General features: G+C 44.9%; 1 protein-coding gene across 3 annotated transcripts in view; it reads right to left on the bottom strand.

Annotated features, from left to right (window-relative positions):
• NEDD9 (neural precursor cell expressed, developmentally down-regulated 9) overlaps positions 1 to 17,221 on the bottom strand; it is a 295,481-nt gene that overhangs the window by 16,743 nt on the left and 261,517 nt on the right. For all 3 annotated transcript variants that reach the window (XM_079935496.1, XM_079935497.1, XM_079935495.1), the window contains one exon: positions 8,070 to 8,516. In XM_079935496.1, the coding sequence (XP_079791622.1) occupies positions 8,070 to 8,516 (447 nt within the window). The remainder of the gene's footprint in view (positions 1 to 8,069; positions 8,517 to 17,221) is intronic.

A 17,221-nucleotide genomic window follows, 5' to 3' on the forward strand; every position in this document is an offset into this window, starting at 1 on the left:
CCTAAATAGGGACAGGAAAGACGCTGTGACTTAACTGGGAGACCCGACATGATGGAGGATGGAGCAGACAGCTCACGTGGCAGAACTTGTTGCCAGCTCTGAACGGCGCTGACCCAAGGCTGCGGCAGGGCTGTCGCTTCAAGAGGCATCAGACTCATCCAGGGTCTCACCCAAGGCGAGAGGGTGAAACAGAGGAAAATGGGCGGAAAACGAGTTCCAGGATGACACACTTTCTTAGCTCTTGGTAACAAAGCAGGGAGGAGAGTTCTTAACGGGACGCTCCCCGGAAGCGTTCTCATGTATGGGACCAAGTCCGCGAACTCTGTGGCCCCCCGCTTAGCACCCCAGACCCCCCTCTCCCGTGCTCCTGCCTGCTCCTTGCTTTCTAAGACATGGTTCTATCCTCTGAAGGAGACTGCGGTTTCCAGATAAAAGGTGGACAGGATCCTAAAGGAAGGTAAAAGAAGGATATGCCAAAACGTAGGGGTCAACTGAAATTTACATCAGCGCCTGAGTGTCTTTTCTTCTTTCTTAAGAATCTTGAGGCCAAGTCATTTTACTCAACTTTTCAAGTGACTCTGGGAAAGAATCAGATAAGGATGTCTGGGTCATAAAATTTTAGCCAAGACCATTAAGCGATAATCCAACCCTACTTTCCCTTTCACAGTTGAGGGGACTAAAGTTCAGAGGTTATTCAGCTCGATGGCCACAGGGGTGTGAAGGAGCACCACGGTTAATGGGGTCCAGCAGCCCATCGGGGCCCCCCCCTTCCAGTGCCACGCTGGCTACACAGTGTTTATAGGCTACACGGTGAGACAGATTAACTTACACATAAATACTTCCCTAACTTCACAAATAAATACTCCTAAAGAAAGTCACTTCCTTATTTGAGAAGCGAAACTTGAAATCTGGGTATCTTATATTTTGGGGGTGTCCCTTTCACACTGGCAAGCCAGTTCCGGGAGATTTGACTGTATCTGGTTAAATGAAGTTATTCACTTGGAGCAATGTGAAGTCATTTGAAAAGACGGTGTTTCCAATGGCAGAGAAAGCCAATGTAGCAGTACGTTGGTACCACGGTCTTTACAGCACCTTGATGACCCACTCAGGCCTTCTGAGGGTCGGCCTGCCCTGAAGCAAGTGACTGCAGCCGGGTGGCGGGCATCTCCTTGGTCGTTAACTCAGACTCCTTCAGCATTGAGGCTATGCTCTGGATCTGAGGTGGGAGCCTTTGGCAGTGCCTTTCATTCTTTCTGACCAACAGGATGCTTTTTAGCACACAGGGTTCTGGTGTTTAAATATGCCCTCTTATTTTAGGGCTTGGCAACATCAACCATTAGCTGGGACGTAAAAGTCATTAGCTTCAGAGTCAGACAGACGTGGGCTCAAGTATCAATCCTGCCTCCTCCTAGAGGTATGTCCCTCAGCAAGTTCACTTCTCAGACCTCAGATTCCTCCCCTGTAAAGTGGAGGCTGTGACGAACACCTAGTGAGACTGTTGGGAGGGTTAGATGAGATTATGCACGTAACGCCCCTAATGTGCGACCAAGCTCAAAGGCACCTGCAAGTCACCCCACTTTAGATCTAAAATGATCCTTAAAAGAAGTGAGTAGCTTAATAACATGCTGAAACGTGAAAACGCGTAACTACTCTGAGAAATAACTGGTTTAAGCACACCATGCTTTAAGAAAAGCAAGTATTATAAAAATTATTCAGATAAATCCGATGTGATGATGGCCTTGCTAAGGGATTTGTTTTGGCTTCAAAAATTGATCGACTGTGGGGTCCCTTTAAAGATGGGACTCCTTGGTGCCCTTCATACGTTGCTGGAATCACAGCTTTGAAGGGAGACATACATGTCCCGAGTGAGTCGCACCTGCGCCCCTTAGACAGGAGCAGGGTGCCTCTCTGGACGGGGACCTGGACAACAAGGCTCACGGCACAGCTATTTAAGAAGGCGCCCAGCTCTGCATTTTGCACAAGGGACTCAGACAAGTCTGCTTTTAAAAACGCGTTCAACCAACAGTAAGTCTCAGTTTTACTGTCAAAGCACCAAAATTCCGTATTCTTTTCTCTCCCTCACAAATAGAGCATTACCTACTGAGCCAGCCAACATACTACGTATGATGCTGACCTAGTCTCTCCGATAAGCACAGTCACTTAGCATGAAATCATTCGGGAAGGAAGGAAGATTACCTCTGTTCGCTTCGTCGTGAGTTTGTAAGAAGTTACTAAATCCTTCCTAGAAATATGCATTATCTATGAGTTTTATAAAGGCCTTGGCATTGACCAAACAAAAAAGACTTTTGTTCATTTCTAAGGCGGTATCACGGTTTGCTCATTCCACTGGCATGGGTGACTTAACTGGGAAGAGATACTTTTCCTTTTTGAAGTGAGGTCATAGAGCCCTTGAAATGCTCAAGGACCTTGAATTTTGTGTAAGATTTAAACTTTATCTTGACTCTTGAGGGTGGAGATTTTAGGTGAACAATCACTTCTTTGCATACACTAAAAAGCCATGGTACTGAGGAAAAAAATTCATTTAAATCAGGATTATCTTTATATAGGAATGCATAATTCTGGAACAGGGTCATATTTTATTGCGTTTATAAGCGAAGAAACTGGAGGTACCCTCTGCCCTGTCAAACTCTGATTCTCCCCAGTATTTTTGAGGGTGTGTATGATTTTGTGTGTGTGTGTGTGTAGGAAGGGAACAAAGGAATGTGAGGTGAAGTCAGAGTTTATCTTCTCTGGGAGCTTTCATCTCCTCTTAATCTATTTTTACTTGTTGGTAGACAATCCTACTGCTAATATATAGCGGTTGGTTTGCTGGTATATGAGTGTTGTTCTGGGCAACCAGATTTCGCAATGCCTCACATCCCAATAAGGGAAGTCCTCAGTTCCCTAACCAGTGGCTTTGGGTGTGTGGGTGCCCGCATGTGTGTGTAATTTATGATGACTCAGCGTCTAAGAAGGCACAAACATTGCAGCATAAACTATTTATGGTTCTTATGTTACCTTTCAAGGAATGGGCCTGGAAGACCTGGTTAAAATCTTTGAATCATTTCCTGCCAATATTGGGCTATGTCTCACCTTGGAAGGTAGGAAATGGTCTTTAAAGATGATGTCATGGGGTTTGGATAAATCCTACTGTTACTTGAGTTTACTGAGTGCCACCCCCAAAGCAGTACTTGCCCAGTCCATCATACACACTATAAATGTGGGCCATTAAAGTTTTAATAAGCCTGTGTGCTCCCTTGAGATTAAGTGAAATTACAACATATTTTGGGACCACAGAGGCAGGAGAAACTGTTGGGGTGCAGAGAAAGCTTCACAGAGGAGATGAACATTGAAATGGGTTTTAAAGTATGAATAGGAGTTCACAGGTAGCACAGATGAGGAAAGGCAGTAGATACATAATAGCATAGGTAAAGGAAGCACTGTTCCTCAGTGGGAAAAGTGTGGTTCTCCTTTTTAGACGACTACAGACGTGTTAACTAATCTTGTTGTCTAAATTTGGCAAAATGCATAAAAGTTAGGCCCTCAGAAAAGTTGAACGTGACATCATGCTTTGGATGCTCACTTGTTGTGAACGGAGAGTTAACGTTTCAGAAAACAGATGGTGACACTCTCCAAGAGCCTTCTGGGGGAAAATGACCATGTAAAATCTGACATATGTCGTAACAGACTAATGAGCTGGACACGGGATTTGACTCGTGTGTGATGGTGAAGGGGTGATAAGATCAGAACCACTTTTCAGCTTATTTAAAGGTCAACTCAAATTAAATGCTTCGTTTCTCACTTCTGCCTGTGCATTCACTCGTTATCTGTGTGCTGATGGTTTACTGTGAGCTTGGCCTATAGCAGTAAAGAGACAGCCATGGCCTCTGCCTGCCTTAATGGAATTCATAATTTAGCCCCAAACTGATCTTCAGAAGGATGCAAAGCAAATCTAATTCCACCAGTTAGAATAAAAGCGACATGTTCAAAGAATAATCAGAGAAACACACGTAATTCCCTGTGAAGGTCAGGCACAAAGTGGATCAAGTCAGGTGGCAGGTTTTGATCTTTGAAGGAGAGAAATTAAGCTCTTTTAGACCTTTGTAGACCTTATGCTTTTGATGTTTGGGTCTAAATCGTCCCCTCCAAACCACAGTCCCATATTAACTACAATTTTGCCTTTAAAAAATCGAGGACACTTCTTAAAAATATAATTCAGCTTTTCAAATTATTGGACTATGAGTAATTCATTTAATTTAGAAATGCCTGTGAGTTCTTGGCAATCACAGGCATATTTAGAAGTCTTTGCAAAGAGAGAAAAATCTAACCTACAAATTGTTTTCACATGTAATGAAACAGTTATGACATCGAAATGTGACAGTTAATGAGGTTGACGTTGTGTTGTTTCCTGCACGTTTGTCTAAACGTTTATTAATTTCTATTTTGAAGTTTTTGTGTTTCATATTTCGGAGCCAAGACTTTTTATTCAGTGCTCCAACGTTCTCGTAGACCTCCGGCATTCTGCCCACAATGCCTAATGGATAAAACGGCCCTGCACACAAAACCCAGAGTGAAAAAGACCAATGAAATTAAGTCAAGGTGTCAGTGTATAAACTTTGAGAGTTCTTTCCACCCTGTACAAAATTTCTGGAGAACCAAAGAGGGAGCCACACACTCAAAGAGAACAGAATATATGTTAGCAATAGAGTAGTTGCATATTCAGTGCAGAGTATGAAACACACACAGGGCTGATCAGTTCAAAATAAACTCTGAGAAAGGAAAGAAAATCAAAGCAAGGGGCACTAATTTTTTTTAAGCCCCTGCTTTGTGCAACTCTGTGCCAGGTCCTTTCCATACAGTGTTTCACTGAGTTCTCACAGCAACCCTAGGAGATAGTTATGATTATTCCCATTTGACAGATGAGGAAACTGAAGTCTAAAGAAGTTCAGTAACTTGCCAAGGGATTAACAGCTACCAAAGAAACAGAACCAGGAGTCGCCCTCACCCCAGAGCCCAGGCTCTTTTCACAATCCTCATGCTGTCTCCTTGTTTCAGGAAAGGGTGGAGATGATATGATTTTCTTTCTCTCTCTAACCACTGATTTAATAAGTGATGAATCTCATTTTACGTGGCTAGAATGCAAGAAGGTGGGTGGGGGCTGGAGTTTCCCAGACAGCAAAGTTGGAGTGATACAAGGCAGAATTCACTGTCTTTTTTTTTCCTATGTGATTCATTAGTAGAAAAAACTGTGGTGGATAAAACTTCTGAAGCCTGCAGTCTGTAGCAACATCAAGGGAATCTTTAACTGTGGAAAGTCCCGAATCACAGATTGGAACATATCCAACCCCCTTCATGGCCCTGTAACAATGCTTCTCAAAGTGCAGTCCTGGACCACCTCCCCCAGAACTATCCCAGGAGCTTACTAAAATGCAGATTCCCCGGCCCTGGGGCTAGACACTGGGGGAGGCCTGGGAATCTGCATCTCAACTCACCTTCTCTAGCTCTCTGGGTGATTCTTACGTTCCCTAAGATTTTAGAACCACACTTTAGTGATTCAGAACAAGATTCTACTGCCTCCTCTTTCTCTCCTTTAATAACTTTTAAGGACTATGACGTAAGCCACCAGGAATGTCCAGTTCTGGGTTCACCATCATTTTACAGATGGGAAATTAAAAGAGAGAAACGGGTATGGGGCTGTTTAGTAAGTCAGCAAAACTACTACAATGAGAACTCAAAGCAAACACTGCCGGATCCCCCGTACTGAGATGAACTCTTGGAGCCGTGGCTTAAGTCATTAGTATGATTCTCACCCATTGAGAAGGTCTTGAGTCAGAAACGTCACCGAGGGAGATGTTGATGGAAGTTTTTAAAGCAGCTGTTTTTACTCAGAAGGTTAAAATCACCTGTTAGCAGCCAAGCCATCTCCACTACAAAGGAAGGAAGGAGGGAAGGAGGGAAGAAAGAAAGGGGGAGAGGGAAAGAAAGCAAAAACAGGGGGTGGGAGAGAGAGAGAAAAGAAGGAAAGAAGGAAGAGAGGGAGAGGAAAGGAAAGGGCACACCCACTCCCATGGGGCGTGAGCCAATGGTCCAGTGGACAGGATGGAGGCGGCAGCCTGAGGACCAGTGGCACTAAGGTGACTCAGGGCGAGGTCAGGTGTCCTAGAGAACACGGTGTTTGTCAGGGAAGAGCCAGGACCGTCCGCTCCTGCCTCACCACGTTACCACCTCAGACCCCGACTGCTCGAAGCGCAGCACTCGGGGCACTGCCTACCCCTGAGCTCTGGTCAAGCCTCCCCCGGGTCTGTGGCGTCCCCTGGGAGGGCTGGCAGAGTGCCTTTCCGGAAGCTGGCTTCCCGCTACAGGAACCACCTACCTCTTGCTAAACATAAAGGCTTCCACTGATTTTAGAATTAAAAACAAAAACAAAAACACTGAGTTCAAGTGCCCGATGGTAACCCCGGCACTCCAACCTCCGTCGAAGGGAAGGTGTGTCAAACTCTCTCCCCTCTAAATGGATCAAGGGTCCAGGAACAAACCTGAAGTACAGTTATAGCAAATGACATGGCTGGAAGTCCGAAGTTTTAGACTTTTCAGACTTGGAACTAAAAAGGTAGAGTCTAAAGAGAAAAACATGTCACCTTCCTGCCAAAATAAACTGTGATGAAAGCTCAGACCCCACCACCTTTCAGCCAAGCATTTCCCATGCCGGCCTCCCCCGTCTGCCTCACACCAGCTCCGATGAGGGAGGGCTATTTTTAAGATGCACACAAGCAGGGCTACGAATGAGAGAAGTTATTTATTTATAGTCACACCTTTCAACTGTTCTTTTTCCCTCTGGAGACAGAGGCCTGGTTTGACTCTCCCTTTGAATCTAAAATCCCTGGGGTGAGAAGGACCTTGAAAGGTCACGGGCGCAGTCTATGACCCCCAGACAGGGATCACTGTCCCAGGCAATACAAGTCGGAAAACTGTTAACTTCTTGAGGAATTCCTCCTAATGTTTATACACTCAGCTTATGTAACACCTGTGCTCTTGAGCAGTGTTTTGTAAAACACACGTTTTGTATAAAAGGTGATTTGAAAATACATTCGTGGCTTCGTTATTTAAGGAATCCAACAGTAAGTCACCCCCTCCTTTATTTTTTCCAACAGAGGATTCCATTATCACGCAAATAGATATTCCATAATCTACTTGGGACTGTAAATTCAAATGCTGTATTAGGTTTTCGCAAGGCAGGGCACATGTATACGTCATGTTCTAAGCATCAACAGCTCTTTCTGGCGTCCAACTGCATCTTTCCTCTTGTGATTCAGGGATCTTTTCTTATTCTGTTAAATTAGTCCCTTCTTAATACCAAACCTCACTGGACCCATTGTAGGCCCTTGGAATTTGCCAGCAAACTGAAGAGAAAAGCCTTCCCCTGCAATGCTCCCAGGAGCATCACCTTTGTGTTGGCTACTACCCTCCACAAGTTCACTGGTATTATTTTCTTCACAGCACAATTCCCCACCTGACATTCAGTGTCTGCTTACGTCTCCTTACTACAGCGTAAGTATCATGGAGGCCAGATTCACTCTTGAATTCATCACTGTATCACAAGCATTGAAAATATACTAGATGTTTGAAATTAAATCGATTTTCTACTTATCTCAAATTGTTAGGGCAGTGCAAAATGTGGTGCCTTGTACCACTGAAGGGAGAAAGAGAAAAGACTGGAAACTGAGTGCAGAGTCCAGGTCTAAAAGCAGGTCTATCAGAAGTTTGGAGAGAAACACTTGATGATGCAGTATGACCTGGCACGGCTCGGGAACTCATAATGGTGAGGGATCAACAGTACCTGGCACGGGGTGGGCGTTCAAGAAGGTTTTGCTGACCAATGAATGGAAAAATAATACTCAAGCGAAGGTATTCAGATATTCTTACTTCTTGGAAGATATACTTACTACTTTGATGTACTTCTTGGAAGCTTCAAGTTCTTATTTTAGGAGCGCAAACACACACACACACACACACACTTTGAGTACAGTGGAAAAAATTAAGAACAAATATCCAGTCTGTTGTTCACTCACCTTTTTACTTAAGTGGGGACCATTAGCCCCTGCAATGCCTCTCTGCACTGATGGTGGGACTTGATACACATCTTGTTCCTGGGTACCATGGCCAGTGGGTACTTGGTAAATTCTCTGATTTTGGTAGGAAGGTGGCACTTGGTAGATGGTGTCTCGAGGGGTGCCCTGGAGGTTTGGCATTTGATAGAGCTTCTGTTGGCCAAAGGGCTGGTGCATCAGTCCAGAAGTAGGCGGGTCCTGACTGGAGGAGGTCTCCTGCACGGGGCCAATCAGAAGCTTCACCCGGTTGCCCGGGACAATGCCTTGCCGACCGTGTAAGGAGCAGAGCCACCATCCTTCCAGTCCTCCCGTGTTCTGCTCTATGACAGTCAGGATGTCTCCCTTGCGAAAGGCCAGCTCCTCAGCACACTCTGGGACGTTGTCGTACAAGGCCCTTGCCATAAGATTCTAGGAAGGAAAGAACAGAGGGAATCCACGTTAGAATAGTAGCTCAGTCCCTTTAACACCTAAAGCCCGTGCTCTTATGGAGAGGCACACTTCCTGGAGAGAAGAGAAGAATCTGAACAATAGCCTGTAAGGAGAAAAACAGATGGTGCAGACAGAAGACAGATCCATACATACTGTGTCTGCCACCAATGACATCAGACCGCCTCCTTGGAAAAGCTCAGAACGCCACAGAGTGCTTTCTTCCAGCAGTACATGCCGTGCCCAGGGAGTTATGAGTAGCATGGCTAAGGGTTAGAGAACGGTTCATTCTACAAAACATTTCTCTTCCTTTCTTAAACCCAGTCGAAGGAATAAAATATTCCAAGATATTCAGAGGTACTACAACAGACACCTCTTATTTTGTTCATATATTGGAGGTAAAACGAGTCAAAGAAAATCCCCAACAACAAGCAGCACAAATGGCATTGATATTCGCTGTTAAAATGGAAACAGAGGCACACTGATCTCTGACTTGGCAGGGCGTAAAAATTCTTATTCTCAGTTGATCAAGAGGTCCTTGGATACGTGGAGAATCTACAAGCAGGCGATCTTTCCATGCGAAGCAAGCATGGAGTGTAGTGTGATGGTAAGTCTACATCTCCAGATTCGATCGCGGGGAGCTACAAAGAAGTCACCCCGCGTAGGTAGATAGATACCATCGCTTCCTCTTTGGTCTTTTATTCCTACCTTTCCTGAGGGCCCCTCCTCACCCTGCCACTTTATTTCCTACTTCTTGAATCTCACCATTCACATCGGAAAGGCTCTGCTTTCCCCTTTCATGGGCCCCAAACACTTTCTTTCTTTGTGTGAAGGCCTGTCTGGCACTCTCAGTACTAAGGAGACAGCCAAAGTAGGCATTCAGCGGAGAGCGGGCAGGCAGTACATGCTGACATTCCTGGAAGCCTTTCAAAGGCTCCAAAGATTTCACTTCTTGGCATCAGTCACATTTCGCAGCACGATGGCAGCCATCACCCCATGCCTGCTCCTTCCCAGCACACAGAGGAGTCGGGGAATGTTGTAAATTCATAGCAAGCCGTCAGAAAACTCCAAGTGATCTCTCTAGCGCTTTGCTAGAGAGTTGGGATGCACTAGGTGTCACTGTGATGATGATCACCTGTGGGGAAAAGACCGCTGATTGGCCGGAGTGTGTTGTGACTACACATTTGTGGCACTGGGGGCTGTTGTTGTTTGGACTTCTGCCCCGTTTTCTTCTCTAAAAATGTGGATTCGATCTTTCAGCTTCATGCTTTTCATTCCTTTACCACTGACATCCGTTAATCATCTCCCCCTGTAATCCGCCCCGTAACCGCGGGTCTTGCACTGTGGGCTGGTTCTCTGCTGTGGAGGCGCTGTGCCGTGGGAGGGTCTTCCCCCAGCCAGCAGCTGAGGGGCTCCTACTTTTACTGTTAACCACAGTCCTCTTAGGCAGTGAGGAAAAGAGACGAAGCCCTAGAGCTCAGTGCCCAGGAAGCCTGGTGATGCTCTTTAAGAATAAGGTTGAAGTCCTTGTTCTTGACAGTTTTCTGATCCAGGAAGTCTATGATGTGGACAGGTGAGCAGTAAGGGAAGCTAAAGGGATACTGAGGGCTTTGAGTTCCAGGTGAACGTTTTACTTAGTATCTGTATTCTAGGAAGCTCTGTGTTCCTTCTAACAATTAAAAGTCCACATACTGAAAGATAAAACCATACAGCACCGTATCCTGGTTTGAGGAACCATTTAAGGATGTGTCCTAATCCTAAAATCTCTTGTTTCTCTTCTTCCATCGTTTGGGTGTCCCGTTATTGAAAGAAAAGTCATCGAGTTGAAGAAGACAAGATGCTGGTCCTTTGTACCTAAATGATCAGAAGGAAATTACTCCACCCAAGTTTTATTGTGATGATAGAACAGGAGGTGAGCTGACGGCTCTGGTCTCCACCCCTTTCTCTGGGGCCGATTCAACAACTGGGAATGGCTGGCAAGGAGGCCCTGTGGTGAAGTCAGAAGTGATAGGGGTGGAACCAGTCCTATGGGAGCCGAGGGTGGAGAGCTGTGCGATTACATTGGCTACCAAGAAGGGAAAGAAAAGAAACAGAAAACAGTAGAAGGTGAAGGACCGCAGACCTCATCAGCATACATGAACTCCAGGCATTCGGAGTTGGGTCACGTCCACGGAGCTCCATCAAGCCCCAGACCACGCCCGACTCGAGGGAGATAGAAATCCCTGTACGAAGGCTGCTCTGGATGGTCTTCGTCTCCTGTTCCAGTGACCTTCCCACCACCAGCTAAGCAGCAACCTGTTTCCAGACAGGCCTCCAGAGCTGCTTCTCCAGGAAAACCTGGAGAGCCTCTTGCAAATGCACAAGATGATCACAAGGTGATTTCTGACTAGCTGTCCTCCCCCCCCCACCACCACTCCCAGAGACTGGGATTCAGAGAGCTTGGCAGCCGCAAGTGGAAGCACCCGGTGCCAGCTTGACACCTCACATGCTGGGAGTTATTCTCAGCCTCGGGTGAATGCGAGTAAGTTATTTAATATCTGTGCCGGCTACAGGGAGCCAATATCTACAGCCAGCCACTCTCCCACACAGGAGGTTACGGCTCCTGAGACCTTCAGAGAACACCTGGACCTGACCTCCCTGTTTTACAGATGAGGAAACAGATCGGGGGTGGGGGGCGGTTTATCATCTGCCCAAGGCCACACCGGTGGAGTCAGAGATGGGAAGAGAACTGTGGTCTCTTGGCTCAGTTCTCTTTCCAGAGCTCTAAGCCACCTTAGCCCTACTACACAATGTCCTCCTAACTGGGCTCCGTCCCATTTTACGGTAAAGCTCTGAAGGTGACAATTCCTTTTGTCATGTCTACGGAATAAATCAGTTCCTGGGGTTTGGGGTCCTGGCTGTGTGACCTGGGCAGGTTACTCTTCCCCTTGGCACCTTAACTTCCTCATCTGTAAAATGAGAATGAGGGTAACATACCTACGCCATGGGTTTGCAGTGAGCATTCAGTGAGTTAATTCCAGTCAAGTGCTTTAACGTCGTGGGAGACTTGGGAAGATATGACTATTTATTTAATGTGCTGATGGAGCTTTGATCTTCAGCTTCCTAGCGGATCACCTCCACAGTTCTCCGTCAAAGGCTGGTTCTATTCTAATGTTGTTATTATATATATTTTTATACACATCTGATATTTCTCTTGCTCACAATTACGCTTCAGGAGAACTGTATCTTGAAGCAGTACTTCTCTGAATTAATAATGAGTTCTGCTCACTGTAACCTCTTGTTGAGTATTTGCCTCTAAACAACAATAATGAAACTATTGGTTGCATTCAAGAGACAAAATAATAATATATTACTAATATAATTAATAATATTATTATATATTATATTAATATAATTAATAAATTATATTAATATAACACTATTCGAATTATTATATAGTTAATTATATTAATTATAATGATATATCATTCTACTAATATTACCACAATATTATTAATATTATATCATTATAACATTATTGATATTATATTATTATTATCATTACGGACAAATTATGGATACATCTCATTAGATTCCAGAAGAGTACAATCCATCAGAAAGTACGGAATAACACGGGGTAAAGAGCTTGGCTTTTGAAAATACTTGGTGCGTTGAGGCAAGAGTTTAGTAAGGAGATAACAGCAAAGTTAACTTCAGCCAGGACACAAACCCTCTCATTTAAAAGTGCAGGCAGATCAAGAGTTAATTTCTCTGGCTAGGACAAGGTGGAGGGACCCTTTCCTGCAGGGCAGAGATGTGATTCCTTAAGGCCACAAAGTCAGAAGGTGATTGTCTGAATATCTTACAGAAACCCAGGAGAGGCAGTCTGTCTATTCAAGACCTACTCCTTCTCCCACCCTCCCTGGGATATTTATCTCCAGGGCAGGAAAGGTCAACACAGAAACACATCAAGGAAAGATAAGAGAGCTCTGTAATCCTATATCCAGCTGGATGGTTAGGCTCCAGAGGCTGGCAGTTAGAAATGCAGCTAGAGCTTGGCAAAGCACCCAAACAGTTGGGTCACAGAACTTGAAAGCCAGAGGCACTTCAAACAATTACAGTTCAACTCGTTCACTTTACAAATGAGAAAAATGAGGCCCAAGAAGTTAATGATTTGCCAAGTCAGCTGGCTAGAAGGTCACAGAGCTAAGAACACGGGCCTCTTGTCTCCAGCTCCACAATTAGGACGGTGTTGGATAAAGTCAGAGGCATGCGCTACAAACGCTGTGGTTCTAATTAGGATGGGAAATCCGCATTTAGAGTCACAGACCCCACTTGAGGGATCCTAATTGTAGCAGCCTCTAGCATTGACCCCACCCCGATCTCTGAGAAGAAACTGTCCTTGGTTCCCATGATTCCACGTCCCGGTCCTCCCTCTTCCCTTGTTCTCATGACCACTGTTCTTTCTCCTCCTTCACAGACTAATCTCTTTTCCTGTCCCTTTAGTGATCATGTTCCAAAGGGATCTCTCGTCTCTATGAGTTTGCTCTCTACAGGACGTCTCATCCATGCTGATGGCATCTAAACACACAGGTAACACTCAGATCCACAGCTCCAGCCTCGATATTTCCTCTGCTCTCCAGTCCCATATTTCCAGTTGTCTAATGAGTATCTTCACCTCTCACTCAACAAGTGCAAAACCCCTTTCTCCTGATCTCTCTCAGTTAACAGCAGGCATAAGGCCGCCCAAGATCAGAGCCTCAGAGGTTTGCTGAGTCACTTCACAATCTGAACCTCAGTCAGCTGGGACCTGGCTTTTCTTCCTCACTGCCACTCCTCGCTCAGGTCCTCAGCAACTTTTTTTTTTGGGGGGGGGGGAGCGGGGGGAAGGAATGACAATTGCTACCCAACTGGTTTTCCTGCGTTCAACCTCTTCCCACCTCCAAACACATCTTCCACATCACCGGAAGAGTTCTCTTCCCAAAATCTAAATCATTGTTTTCCTTTCTAGTTCTCTGTGACAGTATTTCTTATAGTACGACTTGTACTGTCCCTTTCAAGACTGGGAACTCCTTAAGTTCAGGGAAGCTGTTCTTTCTTTGGCATTTTCAGAACCAGTGTGTGAAACAAAATACACACTCACTAAGTGTTTGCTAAATTGAAATGGATTCTGGACTCTGATTTCCTGGTTCTCTACAGAGAGGGTGAAATGGTTTTCTAGAGATGTCAGCAAGATATTCGGTTGAAATTTTCCAATGGACATGGGAAGATGAACTAACAGAACCAGAAAGATAAATGGCACGTCCAAGTCACCTAAGCCTCACGGCCAGAGAACGTGGGAGACGGCAAGCAGGAAAGAGCCCGTCCCTCCCTGTTAAAACAGGATGATGACGTAGATGGGGAGGCTGCAGCTAGTGCCACAACCACTGAGCAAACAGGAAGGCCAGGAGGAGCCGGCCATCCCCGTCTGATTAAATACAATGGTCTCCGTAAGAGGCCTTTTCTCCCTGTAGTGTGGCAACCTGCATCTGGCGGTAGATGACCGAGCACCATTCATGCTTCGCCAGAATGTTTGGGTTCTGCGGTTCCTGGTTCCCAGGCTATGCCCAAGGACTGGGCAGAAAATGACGTGCAGTATTACAGCAAGTAAAGAGAGCTCCAGGTCACATGATCATTTCCACACCACCCTGCTCTTCCCTGCCCTTTTCTTTGTTCCCCCACTACTATCAAAATGTCAAGAAAGCTTATTACTCCTATTGCCAGGGAAACTATCTGCTATTCCAAATACAGAGAGGTGTGTGACATAATTTCCATGACCATTCATGCTGCTGTTTGAAGAAAAATGAGACACAATGCCTGGTGTGTCCCCCCCTCCCCCCCGGACTGATAGCATCATCAATGGCCCAGCTTCCTCTTATTATTTTACTTCATTCTATATTTATCATGCAGGAGCTCCTGCCAAGCCTCAGGGCTGCCACATTCTCAACAATGTGGCTTTCCTGTACCCAACCCCCCAAACTTTAGCCCTGGACTCTGGCAGGGACACACACGCGCGCACACACAGTAAAGAAGGAAATGGCCATTGTCAAGAAAATCGGTCCCAAAGGAAGTGGCTGAGGGATGAGCATCAGAAAGGTCAGTCTCAGGACACACTGGAGAAGAGAAAGAAAGGATCCTGTGTTTTTATGTTTGTCTGCCGACGAAAACCAGCTTAGGTCTTTTCCATTATAGTTTATTACAAGATTTCGAATATAGTGTCTTGTAATAAACTATAATGGAAAAGAATCGAAAAAAAGAATATAGATATATGCACATATATATACGTATGACCGAATCACTCTGCTGTACATCTGAAACTAACACAATATTGCAAATCAACTCTACTTCAATTAAAAAAAAAACAACTCAGTCTGAGGGCCATCCAACCCCTTTGGCTTCCTCCTACCCTCATCTTTAGGATACAGGGGGATGCAGGAGTTCCCCAGAGAAGGACACAGCCATAGTCAGAAAACATGGATATCTACAAGTGTCTGGATTTTGATTCTTGGAATATTGGTTTACACTGGATATCTGGAATGTTGAATTTTTTTAAGAGTTGAATCCTCTGGAGACTGTTAAGTAGTAGACACTAGGCTTTTAGGTTTAGGAGTTAGAAGATATGATGCTCATACTTCCTGACCCCTGGGGAGGTGTGTCCAACACATGCCACCAAAGAGCCCTTTAGCACCTGGACCGCATTTCAGCCGATGATTTTCATTTTCTGGAAAGTGCTTCTAAACCCCTATGGTAGTTATAAAGCTTACATGAGTATCTTGGACTCTCTCTAAATATTCATGTCATTTACTTTGCCCTAAGTCCTCACATCCTCTAAGATGGTTAGCCATAGCATCCTCTTCATGTGCGTGTACACAGGTATGTGTGACTTCACGGCCAACTTCTATTACTTCTTGGCCGTTTGCGGAGGATGGATTTGATTGTTAACAGTATGTGAGAAAAATAAATTAGCTTTTCCTCCCAACTCTGATGATCATAAATAATACCTATGTCTTGAAGAACTCAATTCTCCACTCTTCTGTGGTCTTTGGGGTTTTCTTGAGTAACTCCTGAGGGTCTGAAAGACGGTGGGAGAACACCTAGGTTTCTGTGGGTACTTAGAACCAGAAGTCACCCATGGCTTGACCAGACCGACTAGGCTAGAATATTAGACTACGAAGGGATCCCAGAGATCACTCTTGCCCAGTCTTCTTGTTCTGCCGCCCAGAGGGTCTCTTATTATATCAGCAGCAGAGCCAGAACTAGCATCTGGTTCCCTTCTTAATCTAGGAATGTTTTCCACTGGACCAGGGTATGCTTCCTGAGAACCTTCTCCATCTTAGAATTTAGTAACGCTGCTATTAAGCCTCAGAATTTATACGCATTTGTCCCAGGTTGCCTGGTTTTGATAGATTTAAGCATAGTGTATTGGCAAAGGATCAAAAACACGGGGCAGGCACAAACGCTTTTCAGGGTCTGTCCCTAGATAAATCTGACAGGCGCCATATAATGATGAAGGTCTGACACCCACTCACCCAAAAGATAGGTTTATTAATGGTAAAACAACCATCTGGATTTCAGCCAACATTACAGTATTAGCATCAAATCACTTCTATTTGCCTGTCTAGACAAATCCCTCTAACATCCAGGTACTTGGGGAAGTGAAACGAGAATTAAGTTATAAAGGAGTAGGAGACTCTAGCCCACAAATATTACAGTATATTCCAAAAACTGTATCATTTCTCAATAGTCAAAACACACAAGTTCTAACATCTAATAAAGTATCTGAAAGAAGGGAAAGATCTTCCTATTTTTACATTCCCATATATCTTACCTTCCTACATCAAGGTATGCAACCCCCAAGGTATGAAGTTATATCTAAACGCACGAGTGCCAATATGTACCCATACTAGCAACCCTCATCTGCCTCCCAGCCAGAACCCAAGTGATGTAACTTGGACATCACCCCTCACTGGAACTCTTTTAGATGACCCCTGAACTAGGTTTGGTGCCTGACTGCTATTATCCTACTTAACTTGTGAGGTCCTCAAAGAGTTTTAAAAAATGGATTCGCACACTTGGCCGAGAGGGTGTGTACAATCGTATACTGTCAGCACTGCAGTTGCAGAGTTGCCTCAAGAAAGAATTTTTAATATTTATGTATTTATTTGGTTGCGCCGGGTCTTAGTTGCTACAGGCAGGCCCCTTAGTTGCAGCATGCGAACTCTTAGTTGTGGCATGCATGTGGGATCTAGTTCTCTGACCAGGGATCGAACCCGGGCCCCCTGCATTGGGAGCGTGGAGTCCTATCCACTGCACCACCAGGGATGTCCCAAGAAAGCATTTTTAGAAGCTGCAGCTTCTCAGCTAGAAGAGAGAGGAAAGATGGCAGAAGCAAATGGAGGAGAAGAAAACCTCAGAATGAAACTAATGAAATTGTTTAGTGGCTGGGGATATAGACAAGCTCCTACACGTACATATGCCACAGCAGTTTATGAGAATAAAACAGTTTTCTTCGAGGCCCATTATTAATGGAACATGCATTTGGAACTGGGCCCTGAAGAAAGCTATTTTATTTATTTATATATTTTATATATAATAGGTGGACTATTAGGAAAATGAAGCCAAAGGAAGACTTCAGAGGATTCAGGTTGCCTTTGCGATGGTCTGATGGT

Source organism: Stenella coeruleoalba (genome assembly GCF_951394435.1).
Source record: "Stenella coeruleoalba genome assembly, chromosome: 10".
Lineage (NCBI taxonomy): Eukaryota > Metazoa > Chordata > Mammalia > Artiodactyla > Delphinidae > Stenella > Stenella coeruleoalba.